This window comes from Gorilla gorilla, chromosome 5 (assembly GCF_029281585.2).
Source record: "Gorilla gorilla gorilla isolate KB3781 chromosome 5, NHGRI_mGorGor1-v2.1_pri, whole genome shotgun sequence".
Taxonomy (NCBI): Eukaryota; Metazoa; Chordata; class Mammalia; order Primates; family Hominidae; genus Gorilla; species Gorilla gorilla.
Genome location: NC_073229.2, coordinates 61,376,751 through 61,403,689, shown reverse-complemented (window position 1 = coordinate 61,403,689; position 26,939 = coordinate 61,376,751). Strand labels below are relative to the sequence as shown.

General features: G+C 44.3%; 1 protein-coding gene across 2 annotated transcripts in view; it reads right to left on the bottom strand.

Moving 5' to 3' along the window:
- The window catches only part of POLH (DNA polymerase eta), a 44,464-nt gene that overhangs the window by 15,265 nt on the left and 2,260 nt on the right, over positions 1–26,939 (bottom strand). Inside the window, exons 2-8 of one of the 2 annotated variants that reach the window (XM_031011992.3) lie at positions 24,850–24,990; positions 24,172–24,306; positions 19,807–20,024; positions 6,912–7,081; positions 3,668–3,771; positions 767–886; positions 40–163 (exon numbers count right to left, since the gene is read on the bottom strand). In XM_031011992.3, coding sequence (XP_030867852.1) covers positions 40–163; positions 767–886; positions 3,668–3,771; positions 6,912–7,081; positions 19,807–20,024; positions 24,172–24,306; positions 24,850–24,986 — 1,008 coding nt within the window. In that variant the 5' untranslated portion in view covers positions 24,987–24,990. Of the gene's footprint in view, positions 1–39; positions 164–766; positions 887–3,667; positions 3,772–6,911; positions 7,082–19,806; positions 20,025–24,171; positions 24,307–24,849; positions 24,991–26,939 lie in introns of those variants that run through there. The other variant, XM_055389704.2, reaches the window with a different exon arrangement.

Below are 26,939 nucleotides of genomic sequence, written 5' to 3'. Positions count from 1 at the left end.
TTTAAAAGAGGTAGTGTTCTGTCAAGAATGCCAGCTTACCTGTTCCCGAGTAGCAAGAGCTGTTTTTCCTGGGAAGTTCTTGCTACAGCCAATGGTTTTGGGTAGTTGCCTGGGTTTAACTGGATCGTGTTCAATCCCTCGGCACATGGCATATAGCCAAGACCTAATAAGACCAGCAAAAAACGTTAAGGTGAAATTAAATGATTCTTCTTGTTAAAACAAAACCAAATAACTATATTATATTGCCCTTTTATCTTTTTCATGAAAAAGGAAAACCTTGTCCAAAATTTAGTGTACCGGACCTCTGACAAAACCCCTGCCCTTCTCAGTGAATTCCAGTGCAATATATGGACAATGAGAACACTGGTTCTGTTTTCTAAAGCCAAGTCATCATTTGTATTTTTGGAAAAATGCCAAGCAAGCCACTGATTCATATCCCAAAGTGTGTGTGTGCTTGCTAGGGCATTAAACACAAGGATTTTAAGAGAATATAGCATCTCAGCATGCATGAATGATGTAATTAGTACATACTCAGGCATCAAAGTAACAAATCTTATCTATCAACCACCTAGGTACATGGAAAAAACTACTCTAGACTGATGGGCCATAGTGACCCAAGATATTGAAGCAAGAAGAACCAGTGAAATTATCTCAAGAAACAAATGTTAACCTAAAGATAGGTCTGGATTTTACTAGATGGTTTTGTCTATATTTGAATATAGCATCTCCATAAAGGTTATGATTAAAAAAAAAATGAATCACTTACCCATTCTTCTCCCCAAAATGACTCTGGAGCTGGGATTCAGTGAACTGGGTCAGTTCACCCATGTATTCTATCCCTAGGATCTCAATGACAGAGGCCCCTAGCTTTCCTCCAAGACTACGGCTGATGACAAAGGAGACAAAGAATTGATAGGTCACATCATAACTATCTAATTAGCAGCAAACATAAGATATTCTACTTTGTATGTAGCTCTCCAAAAGATTCAGGACAAATGAGAGCATATATTCTGGGAATTCAGTTACTCTGGGAGTTAGAATTTGAGAAGAAGATTAACAATAACATAACCAAAAGGTTAAAGTCCTTGATTAACTATCAAGTAAACTGTATATAAAACTTTCAATTGTACAACACCTGCTGTCCTGTTTGGGGATTAAAATCCCAAACACAAAATAAATCCCTTCCATGGCTAAAACTTTACTTAAGAATATATAATCTGGCCGGGCACAATGGCTCACACCTATGATCCCACTTTGGGAGGCCAAGGCGGGAAGATTGCTTGAGTCCAGGAGTTTGAGACCAGCCTGGACAACAAAGTAAGACCCTAACTCTACAAAAAAAATTAAGGCCAGGTGCAGTGGCTCACTCCTGTAGTCCCAGCACTTGGGAGGCCGAAGCGAGTGGATCACCTGAGCCCAGGAGTTTGAGAACAGTCTGAACAACATGGCGAAACCCTGTCTCAACAAAAAAATACAAAAAGATTAGTCAGGTGTGGCAGTATGAAGCTGTAGTCCCAGCTACTTGGGAGGCTGAGGTGGGAGGATCACTTGAGCCCAGGAGGCAGAGGTTACAGTGAGCCGAGATTGTGCCACTGTACTCCAGCAAATTAACTGGGCATGGTGGCATGTGCCTGTGGTCCCAGCTACTTGGGAGGCTGAGGCAGGAGGATTGCTGGAGCCCAGGAGGTTAAGGCTGCAGTGAGCTCTTAACTGTGCCACTGCACTCCAGCCTGGGAGACAGAGCAAGACTCTGTCTCAAAAAAAAAAAAAAAAAGGAATACATAACCTAAATATAAACAGTCAGCTGGGCACAGTGGCTCATGCCTGTAATCCCAGCACTTTGGGAGGCCAAGGCAGGCGGATCATTGGAGGCCAGGAGTTTGAGACCAACCTGGCCAAAATAGTGAAACCTCATCTCTCCTAAAAATACAAAAATTAGTCAGGCGTGGTGGCATGCAGCTGTGGTCCCAGCTACTGGGGAGGCTGAGGCAGGAGAATCGCTTGAACCCAGGAGGTGGAGGCTACAGTGAGCCAAGATCGCGCCACTGCACTCCAGCCTGGGCAACAGAGCAAGACTTGTCTCAAAAAAAAAAAGTCAAAATTCTTTAGCCCAGCTTTTGAGGCTCCCTGTAATCTGTCTTTAAACCATCTTTTCAGTCTATTTCCATTATCTTCCTCAATATGGTGCAGCTAAACTACTTTAGGTCCCAGTTCACTGAAAATATCTCATACTTTCCCCTCTTTGTGCTAAAAAGTTCTCCAAATCAGTACTGCTTTGCTGTTTTTGTCTGACTCTCCAAATTGTGCCAAATCTCAAAACAAAATCCCATGCCTTTTTATAAATCCATCTCCAAATACTCCCTTCTTTTGTGAAGTTTGTTCTACTGCATAATTCATTTATCAATTATGCAGTCTTATGACAGCACTTTTACTATTGCTTTTTACCTTTCCTTTCTACAATATTATAAGTCCTTGTCAAGGCCACACAACTGGTAGGCACAACCTGTTCATTTGACTTGGCTTCTTCTCTAATGCCTACTTTGAGAGCTGAAATTCAGCAGCCCTGAACACCTTGATATGCTATTAGAGGAAAGAAAAGAAGTAAAATTCCTATTTGTCACTTAATAACAGACTTAAATAAAAAAAGTCTAGCGGGAAGTTAAACATTTAGCTAAAACTTGGTTTATTTATTCTTTTTTTATATATTTTTAAGACGGAGTCTTCCTCTTGTCACCCAGGCTGGAGTGCAAGGGCGCCATTTTGGCTCACTGCAACCTCCGCCTCTTGGGTTCAAGTGATTCTCCTGCCTCAGCCTCCCGAGTAGCTAGGATTACAGGCACCCGCCACCACGCTCAGCTAATTTTTGTATTTTTAGTAGAGACAGGGTTTCACCATGTTGGCCAGGCTGGTCTCGAACTCCTGACTTCAGGTGATCCACCTGCCTCGCCTCCCAAAGTGCTGGGATTACAGGCCTCACCCAGCCTATTTATTTATTTTTTATAGAGATGGGGTCTCACTATGTTGCTTAGACTGGTTTTGACGTCCTGGGCTCAAGCGATCCACCACCCTGGCCTACCAAAAGTGCTGGGACTATAGGTGTGAGCCACCACACCTGGCTCATTTTTTTTTAATTCAGGATTAAGTATCTGCTACAGATAACCGAGAATTGAAGGTTCAATAAAAGTCTCAGCGTGGCTGGACGCAGTGGCTCACGCGTGTGATCCCAACACTTTGGGAGGCTGAGGAGGGCAAATCACCTGAGGTCAAGAGTTTGAGATTTGCCTGGCCAACATGGTGAAACCCTGTCTCTACTAAAATTACAAAAATTAGCCAGGCGTGGTGGTGGGAGCCTGTAATTCCAGCTACTCAGGAGCCTGAGACAGGAGAATTGCTTGAACCTGGGAGGTGGAGGTTGCAGGGAGCTGACACCGTGCCATTGCACTCTAGCGTGGGCAACAAGAGTGAAACTCTGTCTCAAAAAATAAATAAATAAATAAAAATAAAAGTCTCAGCGTGTGTTTCAAAATGTTTTGTGTTGTTTTCCTTCTAACTGCCTGGTACGTATTTCCCCTGGCTCCAGTCCTTAATTAGTAACACAAGAAACTATAACCAGAGAGTTTCTACACATGGATAGAAGTGAAATTTAACGTGCTGCCTGAATACTTACATTTTGCGAATGGGCATTTGGCTGAAGAGCTGTGGGACTGACCCATGTGAAACCAGGGTTTGGCGGTTGGGCTTGTTTAGTCCACAGGCCAGTTTTGCCAGGACCTGGAAGCATGCAAAGTATAAAAACCTCATTACTGTCAACCCACCAAAGTTGGTGAATATAAACATACACATAACATACACACACACACACAGAGCTTAATAGCTGTAACTAATGGTTTCTACATTAAAAACAAAAATAAAACCAGAAACTCAAGACATCTCTAAAACTTGGTATCCCACAACATCCCCACTGGGAAACATGATGCAATATCATTATCCTCACTGTTCTTCCCACATCTCTCCCATTCTCAGTTTTCCTCTAGTCATTTTTTCCTTCCCATCTATTCCTGCTTCAAGAGGTTTGAAAAGTAGAAACTGCAGGAGAAACTCAAGCAAGATGCATTTCTCAGTATGTCTATATAAAAATGCTGAAACATACTTGTTTTACCCTATCCCATTTACATTTCTTGATTAATAGTTGGTCCATTTTGAGTCCCCAATTTAATACAAATTATCATAATATAGTATCTGTTATAGAGATTGGGCTCAAAACCATCCTCCAATAACAAACACCTTCTTATAAATAGCACTTAAAAAATGAAAAAGCTTAAATCCCTGATAACTTTTTTTTTTTTTTTTTTTTTGAGACAGAGTCTTGCTCTGTCACCAGGCTGGAGGGCAGTGGCGTGATCTTGGCTCACTGCAACCGCCCCTGCACCGGGTTCACACAATTCTCCTGCCTCAGCCTTCCAAGTAGCTGGGACTACAGGTGTGCGCCACCATGTCCGGCTAATTTTTGTATTTTTGGTAGATACGGGGTTTCACCATGTTGGCCAGGATGGCCTTGAGATCTCTCGACCCGCCTCAGCCTCCCAAGAGAACTCTTTTTCTTTTTTTTTTTTTGAGACAGAGTTTCACTCTTGTTGCCCAGCCTGGAGTACAATGGCATGATCTCAGCTCACTGAAACCTCCACCTCCTGGGTTCAAGTAATTCTCCTGCCTCAGCCTCCTGAGTAGCTGGGATTACAGGCATGAGCCACCATGCCCAGCTAATTTTGTATTTTTAGTAGAGATGGAGTTTCTCCATATTGGTCAGGCTGGTCTTGAACTCCCAACCTCAGGTGATCCACCAGCCTCGGGATCCCAAAGTGCTGGGATTACAGGTGTGAGCCACCGCACTGGGCCAAGAGAAATCTTTTCTAAGAGTAAAAGCACTTCAATGGTATCATTTTGCAAATTATAAAAATATAATTTTTAATTTTTAATATAATTTAAAAATTATATTTTTATAATTATGTTTTAAAATATAAAATTATTAAATTCATTAGAGAGGTTCGTTAAGAACTTCTACTAGGCAACATTTAGTCTGGTTTAAATTACATTGAAGTTATTGTTTCCTTTCCCTTCATCCAACCAGGAAAAAAAAAAACACCAAAAAAATTCAGATGGGTAGTTTGGGAACTTTCCTTGTATTGAAGGGAGGAGGAGAAGGTATCAACCAGGGATAATCAGCCACTGCCCAATTACTGAGCTTTGGTCAGAAGGCGATGAAAGTCCTGGGCTCTTGCTACACTTTATTCATAATTAATCAGGAAACCAGTTATTCTGCTCCTGGATTGTTGAGAATTGTCTGTGTACCCTAAATTAAAATAGTGGTCTAAATTAATAAAATTGTATTATTCCTTTTATTGCTCTCATAAGAAAACAGCGAATAGGCAAAAGCATAAAATACCCAGGCAGTTCCACATAACAAGATAATACAAAAATATTCAGCACGTGGCCGGGCGCGGTGGCTCATGCCTGTAACCCCAGCACTTTGGGAGGCCGAGGTGGGTGAATCACTTGAGGTCAGGAGTTCCAGACCAGCCTGGCCAATATGGTGAAACCCTGTCTCCAGTAAAAATACAAAAATTAGCCGGGCATGGTGGTGTGCACCTGTAATCCCAGCTACTCGGGAGGCTGAGGCAGGAGAATCACCTGAACCCGGGAGGCGGAGGCTGCAGTGAGCTGAGATCGGGCCACTGAACTCCAGCCTGGGCAACAGGGCGAGACTCCAACTCAAAAAAAAAAATTCAGCAAGTGAAAATAAAAGAAATACATTAATGTATATAAGTGCAAAGACTAGCCTCCTTTTTCCAACAAACAGTTCAGTCATTAAGGAAATACTGTCATCTCTCAACATCTGCAGGGGATTGGTTCTAAGACCTCCAGTGGATACCAAAACCCCAAGTCCCGTATATAAAATGATCAAGTCCCATAATATAAAATGGTGCAGTATTTGCATATAACCTTTGTATATCTTTCTGTATACTTTAAATCATCTCTAATTTCTTATAACACCTATAACGTACAATGTAAATGCTATATAAATTGTTCTTATAGTGTATTGGTTTTTCTTTTCTTTTTCTTTTTTTTTTTTTTTTGAGATGGAGTCTTTGCTCTATCGCCCAGGCTGGAGTGCAGTGGCACAACTTGGCTCACTGGAACCTCCACCTCCCAGGTTAAAGCAATTCTCCTGCATCAGCCTCCCAGGTAGCTGGGATTACAGGTGCACGCCACCACGTCCGGCTAATTTTTTTTTTTTTTGTATTTTTAGTAGAGATGGTGTTTTACCATATTGGTCAGGCTGGTCGCGAACTCCTGACCTCAGGTGATCCACCTGCCTCAGCCTCCGAAAGTGCTGGGACTACAGGCGTGAGCCCCCATGCCCAGCCTTCAGCTTGCTTCTTAGGAAAGTACATATTTAATGTCCATTTCCATGTTAAAGAATTACTTATGCTTTGATTTGGGCCTCAACATGAATTTTAAACAGAAATCCATTAAAGTATATGTGTAACAACTTTTTTTTTTTTTTTTTTTTTTTTGGTGACAGTCTCGCTGTCGTCCAAGCTGAAGTACAGTAGTATGATTTCGGCTCACCGCAGCTTCAACCTCCTGGACTCAGCTGATCCTCCCACCTCAGCCTCCTGAGTAGCTGGGACTGTAGGTGCACACCACCACGCCTGGCTAATTTTTTGTAGAGACTGGGTTTCAACATGTTTCCCAGGCTGCTCTTCAACTCCTGGGCTCACGCGATCCACCCACATAGGCATGCGCAACTGCACCCGGCCTATGTGTAATAATTTCAATGTCCCACTGTCCCTACTGTATTTGACTAAGGATATCAATGTTTCTCTTTGAAATCTACTATTAGCCTTCACCTTATTGTGTGAAATTCCAGCTGAACACTGAAAACCAGTCTCCCTCTCTATGGCTGCTCTCATTTCCTCCACAATCACTGCTCCCACGGTGAGCTGCAGGTCTGGAGAGGTGAGGTTATCAATCTGAAGAGAATCGAGCCATTGAAATAAGCCTTGTTTTCGCATCCCCTCTGAAATGAATTAAGAACTCACATTTAGACATTTTAAAAATTATTTATTTAATTGTGCTATCTAATGTAGAAATGCTTAGATTACAGGTATTTAGACATATAAGTTTTCACAAAAAAATGGCAGCCAGCTTAGAAGACCAATTATAAGAGAGCTCAATTTCTCCTTCAGAGTGTTCCCACAGCTTAGCTTCAGCATAGGCTGAATTTTATAGTGCTAATGTACAACAAATATTTTGTATTAATATCATCTTTCATGAGCAATGATTTTAAAACACATTTTTGGCCAGGCACGGTGGCTCACGCCTGTAATCCCAGCACTTTGGGAGACCAAGGCGGGTGGATCACCTGAGGTCAGGAGTTCAAGACCAGCCTGTCCAACATGGCAAAACTCCGTCTCTACTAAAAATACAAAACTAGCTGGGCGTGGTGGTGCAGGCCTGTAACCACAGCTACTCGGGAGGCTGAGGCAGGAGATTCGCTTGAACCCAGGAGGCGGAGGTTGCAGTGAGCCGAGATTGCGCCACTGCACTCCAGCCTGGGCGACAGGGCAAGACTTCATCTCAAAAATAATAAAAATAAAAAAATATAAATATAATGTAAACACATTTATCTCCCCAGTTCTCTTGAATTTTCTTTCTCCTACTATATTTAATCACTTGAACATCTTCTCCAAGAATATTTTTTTCAGTTAGAAAATATTCAGAATTAATTCAAGCTTCAATATAAGCTTTAACATTTACATGTTTTTAGAGGTGGATTCCAGCTGAGTTAACTTAAAATCCACTCCGAGGCACTAGATTTATTCCCTTGATAAGCTGTTTTAAGTTAGATGTTGCTTGGGACTTAGGACCTTGAAAATATCTTACTCTGAGTACATACAAATCTTTATCTCTATCCCCAAATGTACACTCTAATCCCTTAGCTCTACCTCCCTACAGAAGAACTTTTCTTGAATTTTTAATTATGGTTTCCAACTAAACATAACTAAAATCAAACTTTGTCTTCCTTCTTAAATGTTCTTTCCAACCAACTCCCTATTTCTATTAAGGGCTTAAAATCCACATTAATATTGGCTTATTTTCTCTTTCATTCCTCATTATGCAGCCATTTAGTCAACAAAACCTACTTTAAAATATTTCACATATCCACTGCAACCCACCACCCTATTTTATTCAGGTTTTTTCTTCTTTTTTTTTTTTTTTTTTGAGACGAAGTCTCACTCTGTCACCCAGGCTGGAGTGCAGTGGCATGATCTCGCCTCACTGCAAGCTCTGCCTGCCGGGTTCATACCATTCTCCTGCCTCAGCCTCCCGAGTAGCTGGGACTACAGGCGCCTGCCACCACGCCCGGCTGATTTTTTGTATTTTTAGTAGAGATGGGGTTTCACCGTGTCAGCCAGAATGGTCTCGATCTCCTGACCTTGTGATCTGCCCGCTTTGGCCTCCCAAAGTGCTGGGATTACAGGCCTAAGCCACCGCACCCGGCAAGCTCTTACTCCTTAACTCTGTTCTTCTTTCCTTTGCTTAAACACATCTATACTTTAGGGCTTATGGCAAGTTTATCTATTATGAAGTCCTCTCCTTCAACTATTCTAGCTAGCTTTCTAGTACCACATTAAAGTCCTTTACCTTTTATCTGTAATAAGAAGTAGACATAATTGTTTTATTTTTTGAGACAGAGTCACACTCTGTCATCCAGGTTGGAGTGCAGTGGCATGATCTTGGCTCACTAATATATACTAGTATACATTATTTTAAATGATGGGTGTTTTAATAGTATTCATTGTTCTTAATATGTGCAAGCCTTGGTGTTTCAGGAAAATAGGTAATTAAAAAAAAAAAGAAAAATACATGCAAGCCATTGTGCTGTGGAACTTTATTTTATTTATTTAATTATTTATTTTTGAGATAGAGTCTCGCTCTGTTGCCCAGGCTGGAGTACAGTGGAGTGATCTCGGCTCACCACAAGCTTCGCCTCCTGGGTCCACGCCATTCTCCTGCCTCAGCCTCCCGAGTCCACGTCATTCTCCTGCCTCAGCCTCCCGAGTAGCTGGGACTACAGTCGCCTGCAACCACGGCCGGCTAATTTTTTTGTATTTTTTTTAATAGGGACGGGGTTTCACCATGTTAGCCAGGATGGTCTTGATCTCCTGACCTCGTGATCCGCCTGCCTCGGCCTCCCAAAGTGCTGGGATTATAAGCATGAGCCACTGCGCCCGGCCGAGGAACTTTATTTTTAAAAACTATCTTTTGGGCCATGTGCGGTGGTTCACATCTGTAATCTCAGCACTTTGGGAGGCCAAGGCAGGCAGATCACCAGGTCAGGAGTTTGAGACCAGCCTGACCACCATGGTGAAACCCCGTCTCTACTAAAAATACAAATACAAAAATTAGCCAGGCGTGGTGGTGCACACCTGTAATCCCAGCTACTCAGGAGGCTGAGACAGGAGAATCACTTGAACCCGGGAGGCGGAGGTTGCAGTGAGCTGAGCGACACTCCATCTCAAAAAAGAAAAAAAAAACTAAAAAAAAAAACCTGTCTTTTGGCAGGGCAATCTCTGCCTCCTGAGCTCAAGCGATCCTCCTACCTTGGCCTCCCAAGTAGCTAGGACTACAGGCAGATGCCACCACGCCCAGCTAATTTGTATTTTTTGTAGAGACGGGGTTTCACCATGTCACCAAGGATGGTCTCAAACTCCTGGACTCAAGCAATCCCCCCCATATGCCCCCCACCTCCCCAGCCCCCAGCCTTGGCCTCACAAAGTGATGGGATTACAGGCGTAAGCCACCATGTATGGCCATAAGAAGTAGAGCATAATTGTTAAAAGAACATTCTGCAGTCAAGCAGGGTTCAAATATTGGCTTCATAACCTACTGACCATGTGACTTTGGACAAGTTACATAATTCTCTAAGCTTCAATTTCCTTGTCTACAAACTGCACTTCATATAGCTGTTATGAGGATTAAAAGATAGTTTATTATTATTATTTTTTTTTGAGACGGAGTTGCTCTGTTACCCAGGCTAGAGTGCAGCTCGCCGTAACCTCCACCTCCCAGGTTCAAGCAATTATCCTGCCTCAGCCTCAGGAGTAGCTGGGACTACAGCTGTGCACCTCCAGGCCCAGCTAATTTTTGTATTTTTAGTAGAGATGGGGTTTCACCATGTTGGCCAGGCTGGTCTTGAACTCCTGACCTCAAGGGCTCCCAAAGTGCTGGGATTACAGGCGTGAGCCACTGTGCCTGGCCAAAAGGTAGTTTTTAAAAATAAAGTTCCTCAGCACAGTGGCTTGCGCATTTTTTTTTTTTTAATTATCTGTTTTCCTGAAATACCAAGGCTTGCACATATTAAGAACAATAAATACTATTAAAACATCCATCATTTAAAACAATTTATACTAGTATATATTAGCTTTGGGAAACAAAAATATGAATAATTTACTGTAATTGTATGACTTTCTGGACCTTTTTAAACAGTTAGAGCTAAATTTTCTCTGCTTTAGATTTTTTTCATCATTGCTTTCCCAGATTGGGTAATGTTGCAATCCTGTGGCAATGCAGATTTTTAAATTTAATCCTTTATCTGTATTAACTGAACAGGACCACAGAAGATAAGCGGAATTCCCTTATTTCCCTACAATGCTTTTTACCTTTTCTCTAGTTGATAAGAAAAATCTATAAAATTTTGGTTTTTCAATACCATGAAATGGACTACAGGAAATACTTCAGGTAGTTCTGGTGTTAAATGCCCATGAAAGCTGAGAAAAAACTTTTCTTTCTTTCTTTTTTTTTTTTTTTTTTTTGAGACGGAGTCTCACTCTGTTGCTAGGCTGGAGTACAGTGGCGCAATCTCAGCTCACTGCAACCTCTGCCTCCTGGGTTCAAGTAATTCTCCTGCCTTACCCTCCCGAGAAGCTAGGATTATAGGCATGCGCCACCACACCCAGCTAATTTTTGTATTTTTAGCAGAGACAGGGTCTCACCATGTTGGCCAGGATGGTCTCAATCTCATGACGTCATGATTCGCTCGCCCTGGCCTCTCAAAGTGCTGGGATTACAGGCGTGAGCCACCGTGCCCAGCCAAGAGTTTTTCTTGTTGAATTATCCTGGCACCTTTGTGGAAATGAATTGCCACCACACACACCCCAGCCTGAAAAGTGGGAATCTACTTGTATACTTTCTATTCTATACCATTGATCTACGTATTTTCTCACCCCAATACCAAACTTCCCTAGTTACAAATTTATAGCTAAATCTTGAAATCAGGTAGTATGTCTTCCAACTTAGTTCTTTTTCAAAGTTGTTTGGCTACTCCACATTCTGTGCGTTTCCATACAAATTTTAGAATCAGTTTGTCAATTTCTGTGGGATTTTGGAAGGGATTGCAATGAATCCATACGTCAATTTGGGGAGAATTGAGCACTAGTAAGATTTAGTCTTTTGATACATGAGGATAGTATAATCTTTCCATTGAATTTTATAATCTTTAATAATAATTATATGATCATTATAAGATAAAGCCAGACACAGTGGCACATGCCGATAGTTCCAGCTACTTGGAAGGCTCAAGTGGGAGGATCACTTGAGCATGAGTTCACGGGTAACGTGGGCAACACAGTGAGACCCCATCTCAAAAATAATTATTATAAAACTGTTTTGTAAGGCCAGGTGCGGTGGCTCATGCCTATAATCCTGGCACTTTGGGACGCTGAAGTGGGAAAATTGCTTGAGGCCAGGAACTCATCAAGACCAGCCTGGGCAACATAGTGAGACCATGTCTCTGTGTTTTAAAATAATAAAGAAAAGGGTCCCTCTCCCCTCTCCCCTCTCCCCTCTCCCCTCTCCCCACGGTCTCCCTCTGATGCCGAGCCGAAGCTGGACGGTACTGCTGCCATCTCAGCTCACTGCAACCTCCCTGCCTGATTCTCCTGCCTCAGCCTGCCGAGTGCCTGCGATTGCAGGCGCGCGCTGCCCCGCCTGACTGGTTTTCGTATTTTTTTGGTGGAGACGGGGTTTCGCTGTGTTGGCTGGGCTGGTCTCCAGCTCCTAACCGCGAGTGATCTGCCAGCCTCGGCCTCCCGAGGTGCCGGGATTGCAGACAGAGTCTGGTTAACTCAGTGCTCAATGGTGCCCAGGCTGGAGTGCAGTGGCGTGATCTCGGCCCGCTACAACCACCTCCCAGCCGCCTGCCTTGGCCTCCCAAAGTGCCGAGATTGCAGCCTCTGCCCGGCTGCCGCCCCGTCTGGGAAGTGAGGAGCGTCTCCGCCTGGCCGCCCATCGTCCGGGATGTGAGGAGCCCCTCTGCCTGGCTGCCCAGTCTGGAAAGTGAGGAGCGTCTCTGCCCGGCCGCCATCCCATCTAGGAAACAAGGAGCGCCTCTTCCCGGCCGCCATCACATCTGGGAAGTGAGGAGCCTCTCTGCCCGGCCGCCCATCGTCTGAGATGTGGGGAGCACCTCTGCCCTGCCACCCAGTCCGGGATGTGAGGAGTGTCTCTGCCCGGCCGCCCCGTCTGAGAAGTGAGGAGACCCTCTGCCTGGCAACCGCCCCGTCTGAGAAGTGAGGAGCCCCTCCGCCCAGCAGCCACCCCATCTGGGAAGTGAGGAGCGTCTCCGCCCGGCAGCCACCTCGTCCGGGAGGGAGGTGGGGGGGTCAGCCCCCCACCCGGCCAGCCACCCCGTCCGGGAGGGAGGTGGAGGGATCAGCCCCCCGCCCGGCCAGCCACCCTGTCCGGGAGGTGAGGGGCGCCTCTGCCCGGCCACCCCTACTGGGAAGTGAGGAGCCCCTCTGCCCGGCCAGCCGCTCCGTCCGGGAGGGAGGTGGGGGGGTCAGCCCCCCGCCCGGCCAGCCAACCCGTCCAGGAGGGAGGTGGGGGGGGTCAGTCCCCCGCCCGGCCAGCCGCCCCGTCCGGGAGGGAGGTTGGGGGGTTAGCCCACCGCCCAGCCTGCCGCCCTGTCCGGGAGGGAGGTGGAGGTTCGGCCCCCCGCCTGGCCGGCCACCCGGTCTGAGAGGTGAGGGGCGCCTCTGCCCGGCCGCCCCTACTGGGAAGTGAGGAGCCCCTCTGCCCGGCCAGCCGCTCTGTCCGGGAGGGAGGTGGGGGGGTCAGCCCCCCGCCCGGCCAGCCACCCCGTCCGGAAGGGAGGTGGGGGGGTCAGCCCCCCGCCTGGCCAGCCGCCCCGTCCGGGAGGTGAGGGGCACCTCTGCCCGGCCGCCCCTACTGGGAAGTGAGGAGCCCCCCCGCCCGGCCAGCCGCCCCGTCCGGGAGGGAGGTGGGGGGGTCAGCCCCCCGCCCGGCCAGCCGCCCCGTCCGGGAGGTGAGGGGCGCCTCTGCCCGGCCGCCCCTACTGGGAAGTGAGGAGCCCCTCAGCCCGGCCAGCCGCCCCGTCCGGGAGGGAGGTGGGGGAGTCAGCCCACCGCCCAGCCTGCCGCCCTGTCCGGGAGGGAGGTGGGGGGTCAGCCCCCCGCCTGGCCAGCCGCCCTGTCCGGGAGGGAGGTGGGGGGGTCAGCCCACCGCCCAGCCTGCCGCCCTGTCCGGGAGGGAGGTGGGGGTTCGGCCCCCCGCCTGGCCAGCCGCCCCATCCGGGAGGTGAGGGGCGCCTCTGCCCGGCCGCCCCTACTGGGAAGTGAGGAGCCCCTCTGCCCGGCCAGCCGCCCCGACCAGGAGGGAGGTGGGGGGGGTCAGCCCCCTGCCCGGCCAGCCGCCCCGTCCGGGAGGTGAGGGGCACCTCTGCCCGGCCGCCCCTACTGGGAAGTGAGGAGCCCCTCTGCCCGGCCACCACCCCGGCTTGGAGGTGTACCCAACAGCTCATTGAGAACGGGTCATGATGACAATGGCGGTTTTGTGGAATGGAAAGGGGGGAAAGGTGGGGAAAAGATTGAGAAATCGGATGGTTGCCGTGTCTGTGTAGAAAGAGGTAGACATGGGAGACTTTTCATTTTGTTCTGTACTAAGAAAAAGTTCTTCTGCCTTGGGATCCTGTTGATCTGTGACCCTACCCCCAACCCTGTGCTCTCTGAAACATGTGCTGTATCCACTCAGGGTTGAATGGATTAAGGGCGGTGCAAGATGTGCTTTGTTAAACAGATGCTTGAAGGCAGCATGCTCGTTAAGAGCCATCACCACTCCCTAATCTCAAGTACCCAGGGACACAAACACTGCGGAAGGCCGCAGGGTCCTCTGCCTAGGAAAACCAGAGAACTTTGTTCACTTGCTTATCTGCTGACCTTCCCTCCACTATTGTCCTGTAACCCTACCAAATCCCCCTCTGCGAGAAACACCCAAGAATGATCAATAAAAAAAAAAAAAAGAGAAAAAAAAAATAAAATAAAATAATAAAGAAATGAATTAAGAGAAAACAAAGGGAAAAGGTCCTTAGCTAACAAACCAGTTACAAAACGGCAATGATGGGAAAGTTTTCACCTTGACAATTTCTGAGAAGTACTTTAAGTAAATCTTACTACTTAAACTTTACACACAAATAACTATTTTAGAAAATACAAGGCCGGGCGCGGTGGCTAACACCTGTAATCCCAGCACTTTGGGAGACCAAGGCGGGCAGATCACGAGGTCAGGAGATAGAGACCATGCTGGCTAACACGCTGAAACCCCGTCTCTACTAAAAAAAATACAAAAAAATTAGCCGGGCGTGGTGGCGGGCAACAGTAGTCCCAGCTACTCGGGAGGCTGAGGCAGGAGAACGGCGTGAACCTGGGAGGTGGAGATTGCAGTGAGCCGAGATTGCGCCACTGCACTCCAGCCTGGGCAAGGGAGCGAGAAAGAGACTCCCTCTCAAAAAAAAAAAAAAAGAAGATACAAAGTTGCAAATGCAGGAGGGCTGAGCATGATTGCTAGCTCTTATAGGAGGCAAGATGGAAAAGCTGATGGAAAGCTCAGTATCAAGGTATTACAAATACCTCGCCTCTTTTCTTAGATTTGAAATATATTGTATCCATGAAAAATGATTTCTGGAAGGTTATATCCACTTAGATCAGCTAATTTCTGTTATCAGGTTTTTGTGGTTGCACACGTCAAAGATTCAGGAATATGATATGAAATATTTCCTAGACATTGCACTGTTCTGAACATTACATATAATAAGATGCTGGCACTGCATCTGGGAGCTTAATATTTAAGTTGGACACACTAATGCAACAGACACAAGACATACAGAAATAGACCTCTCTGTAAACATGGGCATTTTTAATAAAAAAATGTACATAGGTAAGAAAAGTAAGTGTAGAAGAAAGAGGAACACGTCCATCTGAGTTAACATTCAACTACCAAGGAAGGTACATACCATCTTCAGCCAGAGATAATAAAATGCTTCAACAATGCTCTGCAGCAAAAACCAATATAATGTGTAAGACTAGTTCTAATTCTGAGGTATGTGGATTTCAGAGGGTTTGTGAATCTCCTGAAAACTGCATGCAAAGTTGTCTTATGTATAGATACAAATTTTTTGGAGGCAAGCAAGGGTCTATAGCTTTCAACAAATTTTTAAGAGTATGTAATTCTCAAAAAAAACTTTAAAGAGCCACAAATTCAAAGCATTATAAAACCAATTCCAAATATTAAAAAAAAAAAAAAAATCAGGCTGGGTGCGGTGGCTCATGCCTGTAATCCCAGCACTTTGGGAGGCCAAGGCAGATGGATCACTTGATGCCAGGAGTTTGAGACCAGCCTGACCAACATGGCGAAACCCCGTCTCTACTAAAAATATAAAACTTAGCCAGCATGGTGGCATATGCCTATAATCCCAGCTACTCAGGAGGTTGAGGCATGAGGATCACTTGAACCCTGGAGGCGGAGGCTGCAGTGTGCCAAGATCTCACAACTGCATTCCAGCCTGGGTGACACCAAAAAAATCAGTGTTGCATATGGAAACTAAAAAAAAAAGAAAGTTATGTAATAAGATGTGGTACAGAAAGGTAAGACCAAAGAACACCTTTCTTATTATGATAATTAAATTTCTGACTCTGGTCCCAGAATAATAAAATATCAAATATCAGAAGCTTATGTACCATGATTTTGCTTCCTCTATAAGTGGCACATCTTTATTGTCCATTATATTTTGTTCAAAGAACTAAAGGATCTGCAGCCTCTAGCTTGACATACTTTGCATTATCAGGATCAGAAAATAAAATAATTCCTTAAGTCACAAGCTTCCCTGGGCAGTTTTACTACTACCCTTCCGCACAACACATTAAAGGCATTTTATACAATTGTTCAGCAGCAAAAGCAAAGTTTACATGTTACATCTTTTTTTTTTTCTTTTTTTTTTTTGAGACAGAGTCTTGCTCTGTCGCCGCCCAGGCTGGAGTACAGTGGCACAATCTCGGCTCACTGCACCCTCCGCCTCCTGGACTCAAGTGATTCTCCTGTCTCAGCCTCCCAAGTAGCTGGGATTACAGGCACCTGCCACTGCGCCCGGCTAATTTTTGTATTTTTAGTAGAGATGGGGTTTCGCCACGTTGGCCAGACTGGTCTTGAACTCCTGACCTCAGGTGATTCACCCGCCTTGGCCTCCCAAAGTGCTGGGATTACAGGTGTGAGCCACCACACCCAGCCAAAACATGAAACTTATGCAGAATTATTTGCTCTGGGGGATACAACTGAAATCCACTTTCATAATATTCAATTAAAAAAAAGACCTCATTCTGGCAGAGGTTGCAATGAACCGAGATTGCGCCACTGCACTCCAGCCTGGGTGACAGAGTGGCTCCGTCTCAAAGAAAAAGAAAAACAAAAACAAAAACCCTCATTCTTATGCAAATTCTTAGACCTGGAATCTAGGACTATCATAATCTAACATTATCACAAAAGCAAGTTTTTTGTTTTTTTTTTTTAAAGATGGAGTCTTGCTCTGTTGCCGAGGCTGGAGTGCAGTGGTACAATCTCAGCTCACTGCAACCTCCTCCTTCTGGGTTTAAGGAATTTTCTGCTTCAGCCTCCTGAATAGCTGGGATTACAGGCACATGCCACCACGCCCAGCTAGTTTTTTTGTATTTTCGGTAAAGACGAAGTTTCACCATCTTGGCCAGGCTGGTCTTGAACTCCTGACCTCATGATCCACCCACCTCGGCCTCCCAAAGTGCTTGGATTACAGGCGTGAGCCACCGCGCCCAGCCACAAAAGCAAGTTTTTATTGTCCTAATTCTATTCAAATCTAAGAAAAAAAAATTAACCTTCAAGTACATGTTATTAAAACACTTCATACAGATTATATCACAATTTTTTTAGATAAAGTAAATAAAAATGAATTTATTTAAAAAACCCATTTATCATTTCCCAACACATCAATAACCAAGTAGAAAATGAAAAAAATATATAAAAGCCTGGGCAAGATAGTGAGACCCTGTCTCTACAAAAAATTTAAAAATTAGCCAGGCATGATGGCACATACTTGTAGTTCTAGCTACTCTGGAGGCTGAGGTGGGAGGATTGTTTGAGCCCAGGAGTTCAAGGCTGCAGTGAGCCATAATTACACACCTGTGAATAGCGACCGATAGGCACTGCACTCCAGCCTGGGCAACATAGTGAGACTTCCATCTCAAAAAAAAAAAAAAAAAAAAAAGACAAGGAACTAATAATTAGGATAGGATATACAAGGAACTCTTGCAAATCAAAAAATAAATAATTTTACCATTTTTCCATGGAAAAATGGGCAAAGATTATAAATAAGTAAATCACAGAAGCAGAAACTCAGCTGGCTTACAAGTGTATGAAGAGATCTTCAATCTCAATTAGTAATCAGAGAAATGTAAATTAAAGCAAAACAAACAAACATTATATTGGCAAATATTTTTAAACATTAGATGATACCAGTTGTTGTTGAGAATATGGGGGAAACAGGAACTTTTATGTACTGCTAGGGGGAATGTAAACTTTTAGAGCAGGACATTAGAAGCAACCAGTGAATTTGTCACTAGGGAAAATGGTCTGTAACCATGGTGGATCCATATCATGGATTACGCTGCAAGTAACAGCCATCGAAGCCATCAATTACAAATAAATACACCCACATGGACACATCTCTAAGGTCACTACTGAAGGAAAATTAAGAAAAAGAATGAAGGCCGGGCGCGGTGGCTCACGCCTGTAATCCCAGCACTTTGGGAGGCCGAGGTGGGCGGATCACGAGGTCAGGAGATCGAGACCATCTTGGCTAACACGGTGAAACCCTGTCTCTACTAAAAATACAAAAAGTTAGCCGGGCGCGGTGGCGGGTGCCTGTAATCCCAGCTACTCAGGAGGCTGAGGCAGGAGAATGGCATGAACCCGGCAGGCGGAGCTTGCAGTGAGCCGAGATAGCGCCACTGCAGCCCGGCCTGGGCGAAAGAGTGAGACTCCGTCTCAAAAAAAAAAAAAGAAAAAGAATGAGATCTATAATAGCACAAAATCATCTTGTAATTAAAAAGCACATATACAAAGCAATACTGAGTAACTTATAAAGATATAGGCCAGGTACAGTGGCTTACACCTGTAATGCCAGCACTTTGGGAGGCCAAGGCAGGTGGATCATTTGAGGTTAGGAGTTCGAGACCTGCCTGGCCAACATGGTGAAACCCTATCTCTACTAAAAATACAAAAATTAGCAGCGCGTGGTGGATACATGCCTGTAATCCCAGCTACTTGGGAGGCTGGGGCAGGAGAACTGCTTGAACCCTGGAGGCGGAGGTTGCAGTGAGCTGAGATCGTGCCACTGCACTCCAGCCAGGGCGACAGAGTGACGCTCCATCTCAAAATAAAGAAATAAAGAAATGAAATGAAAAGGAAAGAAAGAAAGAAAGGGAAAGAAAGAAAAGAAAGGAAGGAAGGAAGGAAGGAAGGAAGGAAGGAAGGAAGGAAGGAAGGAAGGAAGGAAGGAAAGACAGACATCTTAGATATATCAAATGTATCAGTGGATACAAGAGGGTAGGTGCGGTACAGAGGGAGTGGGAAAATCACTATAAAGGGTAAAAGTAGCAAAATACAATGAGAGGGGCCTTGTGCAGCCCATATGTAATAATGTGCTAAGAAGTGATTAGAAATTTTGAATCACTCAACTCCCTATACCTGAGGTCCCCCTTTAAAAAGCTCACCCTTCTTATATATGAAGAAACCAAGACACTAAGTTACAATAATATAAATTAAGCTACCAATGACAAAGTGCTCAGTCAGCCTTCTATCGTTTTTTTTTTGTTTTTTGAGACGGAGTCTCCCTCTGTAGCCCAGGCTGGAGTACAGTGGCGAGATCTCAGCTCACCGCAATCTCCACCTCCTGGGTCCTGGTTCAAGCAGTTCTCCTGCCTCAGCCTCCCAAGTAGCTGGGATTACAGGCACGCGCCACCATGCCCAGCTAATTTTTGTATTTTTAGTAGAGATGGGGTTTCACCATGCTGGCCAGGTTGGTCTTGAACTCCTGACCTCATGATCCACCCACCTCGGCCTCCCAAAGTGCTGGGATTAGAAGGGTGAACCACCGCGCCAGGTCTCTGCCTTCTATTGATAACACTAACCTGCCCTAGTTATATCTAAAGAGAAATTTACTTTCATACAGATTTCACAGCTTCTCAACAGCCATATACCTGGAAAGATAAGAAAATTTGTATATCCTTCCATGTGAGTCCTTGTGATTCATTCAGGCTGTAGTTTAAGTTTCCTTTCAATTATTCCAAGGAGAATCAGCATGACCAAGCAAAGCAGGTTCCAAAGGCAGGAAGCAGAAGCAGTATGATGCTATGGAAGTACCTTTCTGAACAGTCTCTTCTGCCGTTGTAGGGCCTTGGGGCAACCCTTCAATGTAGGTGCTTGGCAACAAGTCTGCCGAGATAGGCTGACCTTGTAGCTTTTGTAGTCTCTCTTGTACAGCACTGGTCAGATCTACATAAGCCTCATCAATGCTGGCACGTTCAATCACAGCAAAACGAGACATTATCTCCATCACTTCAACACTGGCTTCCCGGTACCTAAGAAGTATAAGGATCATTCATGCAGGCAATAAACAGAGGCAACCTTGAGATTGTCTGCTCCACTCCCACCCTGCCATAATGAACAATAATACACATAATCAAGAGACATGTGGCTTAACAGAGACTAGACAATAGTAACTGAAAGGGTCAATGGGCAGGCAGATGGTCAATAATAGAAGCATGGAAAAGGAAGAATCACGGAGGCAAACATTTTTAGCACAATGCCAGAACTACCAAGGCAGAAAGCATTCAGACTATGAACACGTCTATATGACAAGGAACTCTCTAAAAAATAAAGAAATGCCTCAACGTATTACTATGATCACCTATTCCTTTTATTTTCATATATCCACCAAGAAATCTTCTGCTTCTAATTTTGTCTTCAAAAAAAGGGTAATTTACATGCAATACTGCACTGATCAGTGAACCAGAGTATATGGTCTTCCCCAGGATAGTATTTCTCACCATAAATTAACAAACTGGCATATGGATTTTATACTTCAGTCAATGGTGAGTTTGGTTAACATGTGAACTGGTCATCACCACATACACACACATGCCTTAACCAACCATTTACGGATATACTAATATTCAAATGATCAAGTTGAAGATAAGCACCTAGAATGTGGTGATGTGTCTGGGCAGGCAGACAAACTTCCTCAGGGTATACATACCAATCTCATCGTATGTCTTCTATTCAAACTTTAATAAGCAGCTCTTCTGGCTCTATACCTAGTTTTCTATGACAATATACAGATATTTTCTTTTTTTTCTTGTTTTTCGAGATGAAGTCTTGCTCTTGTCTCCCAGGCTGGAGTGCAATAGTGGCATCTCGCCTCACTGCAACCTCCACCTCCCGGGTTCAAGCGATTCTCCTGCCTCAGCCTCCCGAGTAGCTGGGATTACAGGCGCCTGCCACCACGCCCGGTGAATTTTTTTGTATTTTTAGTAGAGACAGGGTTTCACCATGTTGGCCAGGCTGGTCTCGAATTCCTAACCTCAGGTGATCCACCCGCCTCGGCCTCCCCAAGTGCTGGGATTACCGGCGTGAGCCACCACACCCGGCCAATATACAGATATTTGCTTTCCTTTGGTTTCGACCTGCTTTGTAGTGTCCAGTTCTTTGTTCCTATTGACTTTATATTTACCATAAAAATGAAAACATTGGTACCTCTTCACCATGACACCGATAAAAACTAATATAATTATTGTTCTAAAACACTCTCAAATTAGAGAATTAGAGAAATACTTGACTTTTTTTTTTTTTTTTTTTTAAATCATTATTTGAGCTAGGAAGAGGATAGGCCTCAAAGAAAATAAAGAGCAAGACCGGGCACAGCAGTTCACACCTGTAATCCCAGCACTTTGGGAGGCAGAGGTGGGTGGATCACCTGAGGTCAGGAGTTCGAGACCAGCCTGACCAACATGGAGAAACCCCATTTCTACTAAAAATATAGAATTAGCCAGCACGGTGGCACATGACTGTAATCCCAGCTACTTGGGAGGCTGAGGCAGGAGAATCGCTTGAACCCGGGAGGTGGAGGTTGCAGTGAGGCGAGATGCCACTATTGCACCCTAGCCTGGGCAACAAGAGTGAAACTCTGTCCCCCACCCACAAAAAAAAAAAAAAAAAAAAAGAAAGAAAAAAAAGAAAAGAAAGAGCAATATACTCACACACACAGCCAGAAAAGGATACTTATAATATTGTGAAATATATATTTGGTCTTCATCCCAGTTTCCTGGCATACAATCCCAAAAATCTTTGGAATCATCCAAGTTTTGTCTTTTTGTATGCTAATGTTAACTAATAGCTTCAGGATAGGGCAGGTCACCAAAAAGACCACGGCATAATTAGAGGGTTGGGACTTTTGGCCCCACCCCCTCAACTTCTGGGGAGGGGAGAGGAAGAGAGGTGCTGCAGGTCAAGTTGATCACCCATAGCCAATGGTTTAATCAGTCATGAGTACATAACGGAGCCTCCCTAAAAACCCAAGAGGACAGGGTCCGGAGAGGTTCCAAATAGCTGTAATAGTAGAGATTCCTGGAGGGTGGCTCACCCAGGGAGGGCATGAAAGCTCCGCACCCCTTCTCACATGCCTTGCTCTATACATCTCTTCATCTTCATCTTCTTTTTGACAGGATCTCACTGTTGCCCAGGCTGCATGCAGTGGTTTGATCATGACTCTCTGCAACCACAATCTCCTGGGCTCAAGCGATCCTCCCACCTCAGCTTCCTGAGTAGCTGGGACTAGAGCTGCACAACACCATGTCTAGCTAAATTTTTTTGTTTTTGTTTTTGTTTTAATTTTGGTAGAGATGAGGTCTTACTATGTTGCCCAGGCTGGTCTCAAACTCCTGAGCTCAAGCAATCCTTCTGTCTCAGCCTCCCAAAGTGCTAGGATTACAGGCGTGAGCCACCATGCCCAACCTATCTGTATCCTTCGTAATATCCCTTATAATAAACATAAGTAAGTGTTCTCCTGAGTTCTGTGAGTCGCTTCAGCAAATTAATCAAATCCGAAGAGGGGGCTGCAGGAACCCCAACTTAAAGCCAGCTGTTCAGACGTTCTAAAGGCCTGGACTTGTGATGGAAAGGAAGGAGGGGGTGTTCTTGTGGTATTGAGCCCTCAGCATGTGGAATCTGATGCCATCTCCAGGTAGACAGAGTTGGAATTGACTGGGAGGACATGCAGCTGCTGTCTGCTGATTGGTGTGTGGGGAAATACCTCCACACCTTTGGTCACAGATGTCTTCTGTGTTGATTGTTCTTGTGGTGTGAAGGGAGAGGAAAACCATAGTTTGAGTTTTTCTAAAACAATACTCTATTTCAGTGCTTCCTCACAGCCTCTTGAGCAAATCACTGCAAGGTATTTTTAAGAGTATTTGGAAAACTTAATCTTCAGTCAAGTCTATCTTCTTTTCTAGCAATAATTCCAATGTGGGTCTGTATGCCACTCTACCTTTAGACTTCTAATTCATAGAATTAGAATTAGAATTCAGAAGTATGTCAGGTCCTAAGTCAAAGCATGATTCCTATACCACAACACATAGTATAGTGTACCTTGAGAACATAGATACTAGAATCTTAAAAAACAGATGTGAATCCTCAGTCTTTCACTTAGCTGTCTGAACTTTTCTCTTTCTTGAGACAGGGTCTCACTCTGCCACCCAGACCGGAGTGCAGTGATGTGATCTGGGCCCACTGCAACCTCTGCCTCCCAGGCTCAAGCAATCCTCTCAACTCAGCTTCCCGAGTAGCCGGGACTGCAAGTGTGTGCCACCATGCCTGGCTAATTTCTGTATTTTCTGTTAGAGATGGGGTTTCCCCATGTTGCCCAGGCTGGTCCCTATGTTGCCCAGGCTGGTCTCCTGGACTCAAGTGATCTGCCCGCCTCAGCCTCCCTAAATGCTAGGATTACAGGCATGAGCCACCACCCCCAGCCTAACTTAAATTATTTAACTTCTCTGAACTTGATTCCTTATCTGTGAAGGGGGAGTAATATTAGTACCTACCTTATAACAATGTCAGATTTAATAGAGATATTGCCTATAGAGAGCTTAACACTGTGCCTGGCATGTGATAATATGTTTAATACATATTAGCTGTTAGGATTAAAGGCTGGGGTTTGTGCCTACCTCTGACTTAGCTATGCTGATTCATATCCCCCATTCCAAGGCGAAACTTCTAATATTTGCGGAGAGATAGCTTAATCTAAAAACAGAGAAATCTCCCTTGATATTGTTCAATTATAGCAACTAATTCCTAATATTGTACTACAATGTCAGTTTGACTCAGCCTTTCCTGGAAAAATTCTCAGTTTCACAGTCAATTTCTCAAATACTTTAGATTTTTGGATGGAGAACATGGGAATTGGTATTAAGTCTGAATTTAACAACCAATTTTGAACAATTAAGGAACTGAATAGATATCAAAGGCAGCAACTCTTATATGGTATAATGGTTTTGAACTGTCCCCAAAACACAATATTAAAATCTGTTTTTCATTTCAGAGACAAGATGGCTAACCAAAAAGAATTTTTTCAGGTGTTATTTACATGGAACAAATTCAAAACACCAGTTCCTAGCCTCATGGAGTATTATTTTCGACTCCTTTATGTCTCCTTAAATAATGTTTTTTTCTTACTTGGTGAGGTTAGCTTTCCCACGGGACTCACGAACTTGTGCCAGTAGAAGATCTGGACATAACTTCTTAGCATCATCTGCCCACATACTTCTAGTGACTCCAAATGCACGAGCTTCATAACTCACTGCAATTATTCTAAGGTTAGAAAAAAAAGGAAACAGAAAACATATTATATGACACAAGCAAAAACAAGTAACATTTAACACAAGTAATCTATAAACATATTAGAAACTTTTTGACCACAGATGCCATCATTCAATCCAAAACAAAGCAGTTCAGAAATCTCAAAAATAGGGCCAGGCACAGCGGCTCATGCTGGCAATTCCTGTACTTTGGGAGGCCAAGGCAGAAGGACTGCTTGAGGCTGGGAGTTCAAGACCTGCTTGGGCAATATAGTGAGCCCTGCCCCCCCAACCAATCCCCATCTCTACCCACCCGCCAAAAAATAAAATCAGCTTGGCATGGTGGGGCGCTCCTGTAGTTCTAACTACTTGGGAGACTGAAGAGGGATGATCACTTGAGCCCAGGTCAAAGCTGCTGTGAGCTGATGGTGCCACTGCACTCTGGATGGGACAACAGAGAAAGGCCCTGTCACCACCACCACCACCACAACAAAGGACCTGCCACAGTGCCACTGTGTTACCATTGAATAGTTGTGACAATAACAATGATACATACCCACCACCCTTCCATGATTTGTACTGTACAACTGCACAAGGTTTATTCCTCAAATGAGGATTTTGCCGCTGCTCCACTTGAACAAAAAAACAGTCCATGTCCACGAGAGCAACCACTCGATCCTGTCCCGTAGCCATTTTTCTGTAACACGACATTTTATGGACAGTTAGAAAAACACCTAATCCAAAATGCCAGGGAAAACTGTAATTCCATTCTTTCACTGATGAGTTACCATGAGCATGGGAGCATGGAAACTAACAAGAATGAAATAGGCATTTAAATATACAGGTTGAGTATCCCTTATCTGAAATGGCTGGGATCCAAAGTGCTTGAGATTTTGCATTTTTTTCAAATTTTGCAATATTTGCATTATAATCACCAGTTAAGCATCCGTAATCCAAAAATCCTAAACCTATAATGCTCTAATAAACATTTCCTTTGAATGCTGTGTTGGTGCAAAACATTTTTTGTATTTTGGAAGATTTCAAATTTCAGATTAGGGATACCCTGAGTGGAAAAAACAGTTTTTAAGATTCTTTCACTCAACAACAATCAATAAGGTAGACTTCTGTGACCAAATGTGTGAGGATTTCTCCCCACCAACAAACAAGCAATCAATTCTGCAGCAGACACCAAGCGGGTATCCTCCAATTCGAGTCTGACATTGTTTACCTGGAGAAAGCGTCAGATCTCACAGGTTGATGGCTCAGTCCCACAAGACTGCCCCCTACTTCTGATGCCAATCACAAGCCACAGGTTGTTTTACCTGTGCTTCTAACTGACTGGATATAAATTGGGAATCTCATGAGCCCCTCTTTGGGTTCAGTTAATTTGCCAGAGTGGCTCACAGAACTCAGGTAATCAAATTTACTAGTTTATTATAAAGGATATACAGATGAAGAGATACACATGGCAAGGCATGCCCTCCCTGGGAACACCACTCTCCAGGAACCTCCTTTTGTTCCTATCCAGCAGCTCTTCGAACCCTCTCCTCTTGGGCCTTTTATGGAGACTTCATTGGATAGGCGTGACTGACACCCGTGTAGAAATGTGACTGGACAAAAAAGATATGATCTAATACTAATAGACTGGGGAAACCCAGCAAGGCCTGTCCAGATTCTTCCTGGCCTCTCTGGGTAGCATTCCTTTCTCCAGGGTATGGGGTAGGAACTCTTCAGAAATGAAAGTCTTATGACCCATAATCAGAAAGGCAGGGGAAGATTAGAGTCCTGCTTTGGGCAGGTGAAAGGAGGGCAGAAGGCCAGAGAGAGATTCTGTTTTCTGAGGCTTGCTGCAAGAGCTCCAACATTATAACGAAAGCTAGGGGAGTTATGAGCTAGGAACCGTGGACAAAACTAACATACATATATCACAATATCACAGATACTCAACCTCTACTGCTGGCATAAGAATAAATTAGTACAATTTTATGAAGGCAATAGGTATTAAAAGCTTTAAAAATACTTATCCTTAAAAGAACTAACCACAAAATACAAACATAGCCAATTGGCACATAAAAATAGGCTCACCATCATTAGTCATGGGGAAATGGAAATTAAAATGCACATCACCAGGGGAAGAGAACCAATACGGAATCAGTTGACAGACAAATCTCAAGTATAAATTCAGAGAAAAGAGGAGAAAATAATATATAACATCATAGCATTCATGAAAAATGTCAACCTTTTACTCTGAAATACTTTTAGACTTACAGAAAATTGCAAAAACGGTAGAGTTCTCCTACTCCCAGTTTCCTGATGTTAACATCTTACTTAACACAATTATCAAAATTTAAAAATGAACATTGGCATATTATTAACTACATACTTTACTGCCCCCCAATCTGTGGCATTTCCTCGGTTGTTCCTTGTTTTTCATGACCATGACACTTTTTTTTTTTTTTGAGACAAAGTCTCGCTCTTGTCCCCCGGCCAGGCTGCTTTAAATACTATCGATATTTGACTTCCAGAACTATATATACTAACTTAATTGGTATGGGTATGACCCGGGCATGAGTTTTTTGTTGTTGTTGTTGTTGTTTTTGAGATAGAGTTTCGTTCTCGTTGCGCAGGCTGGAGTGCAATGGCACA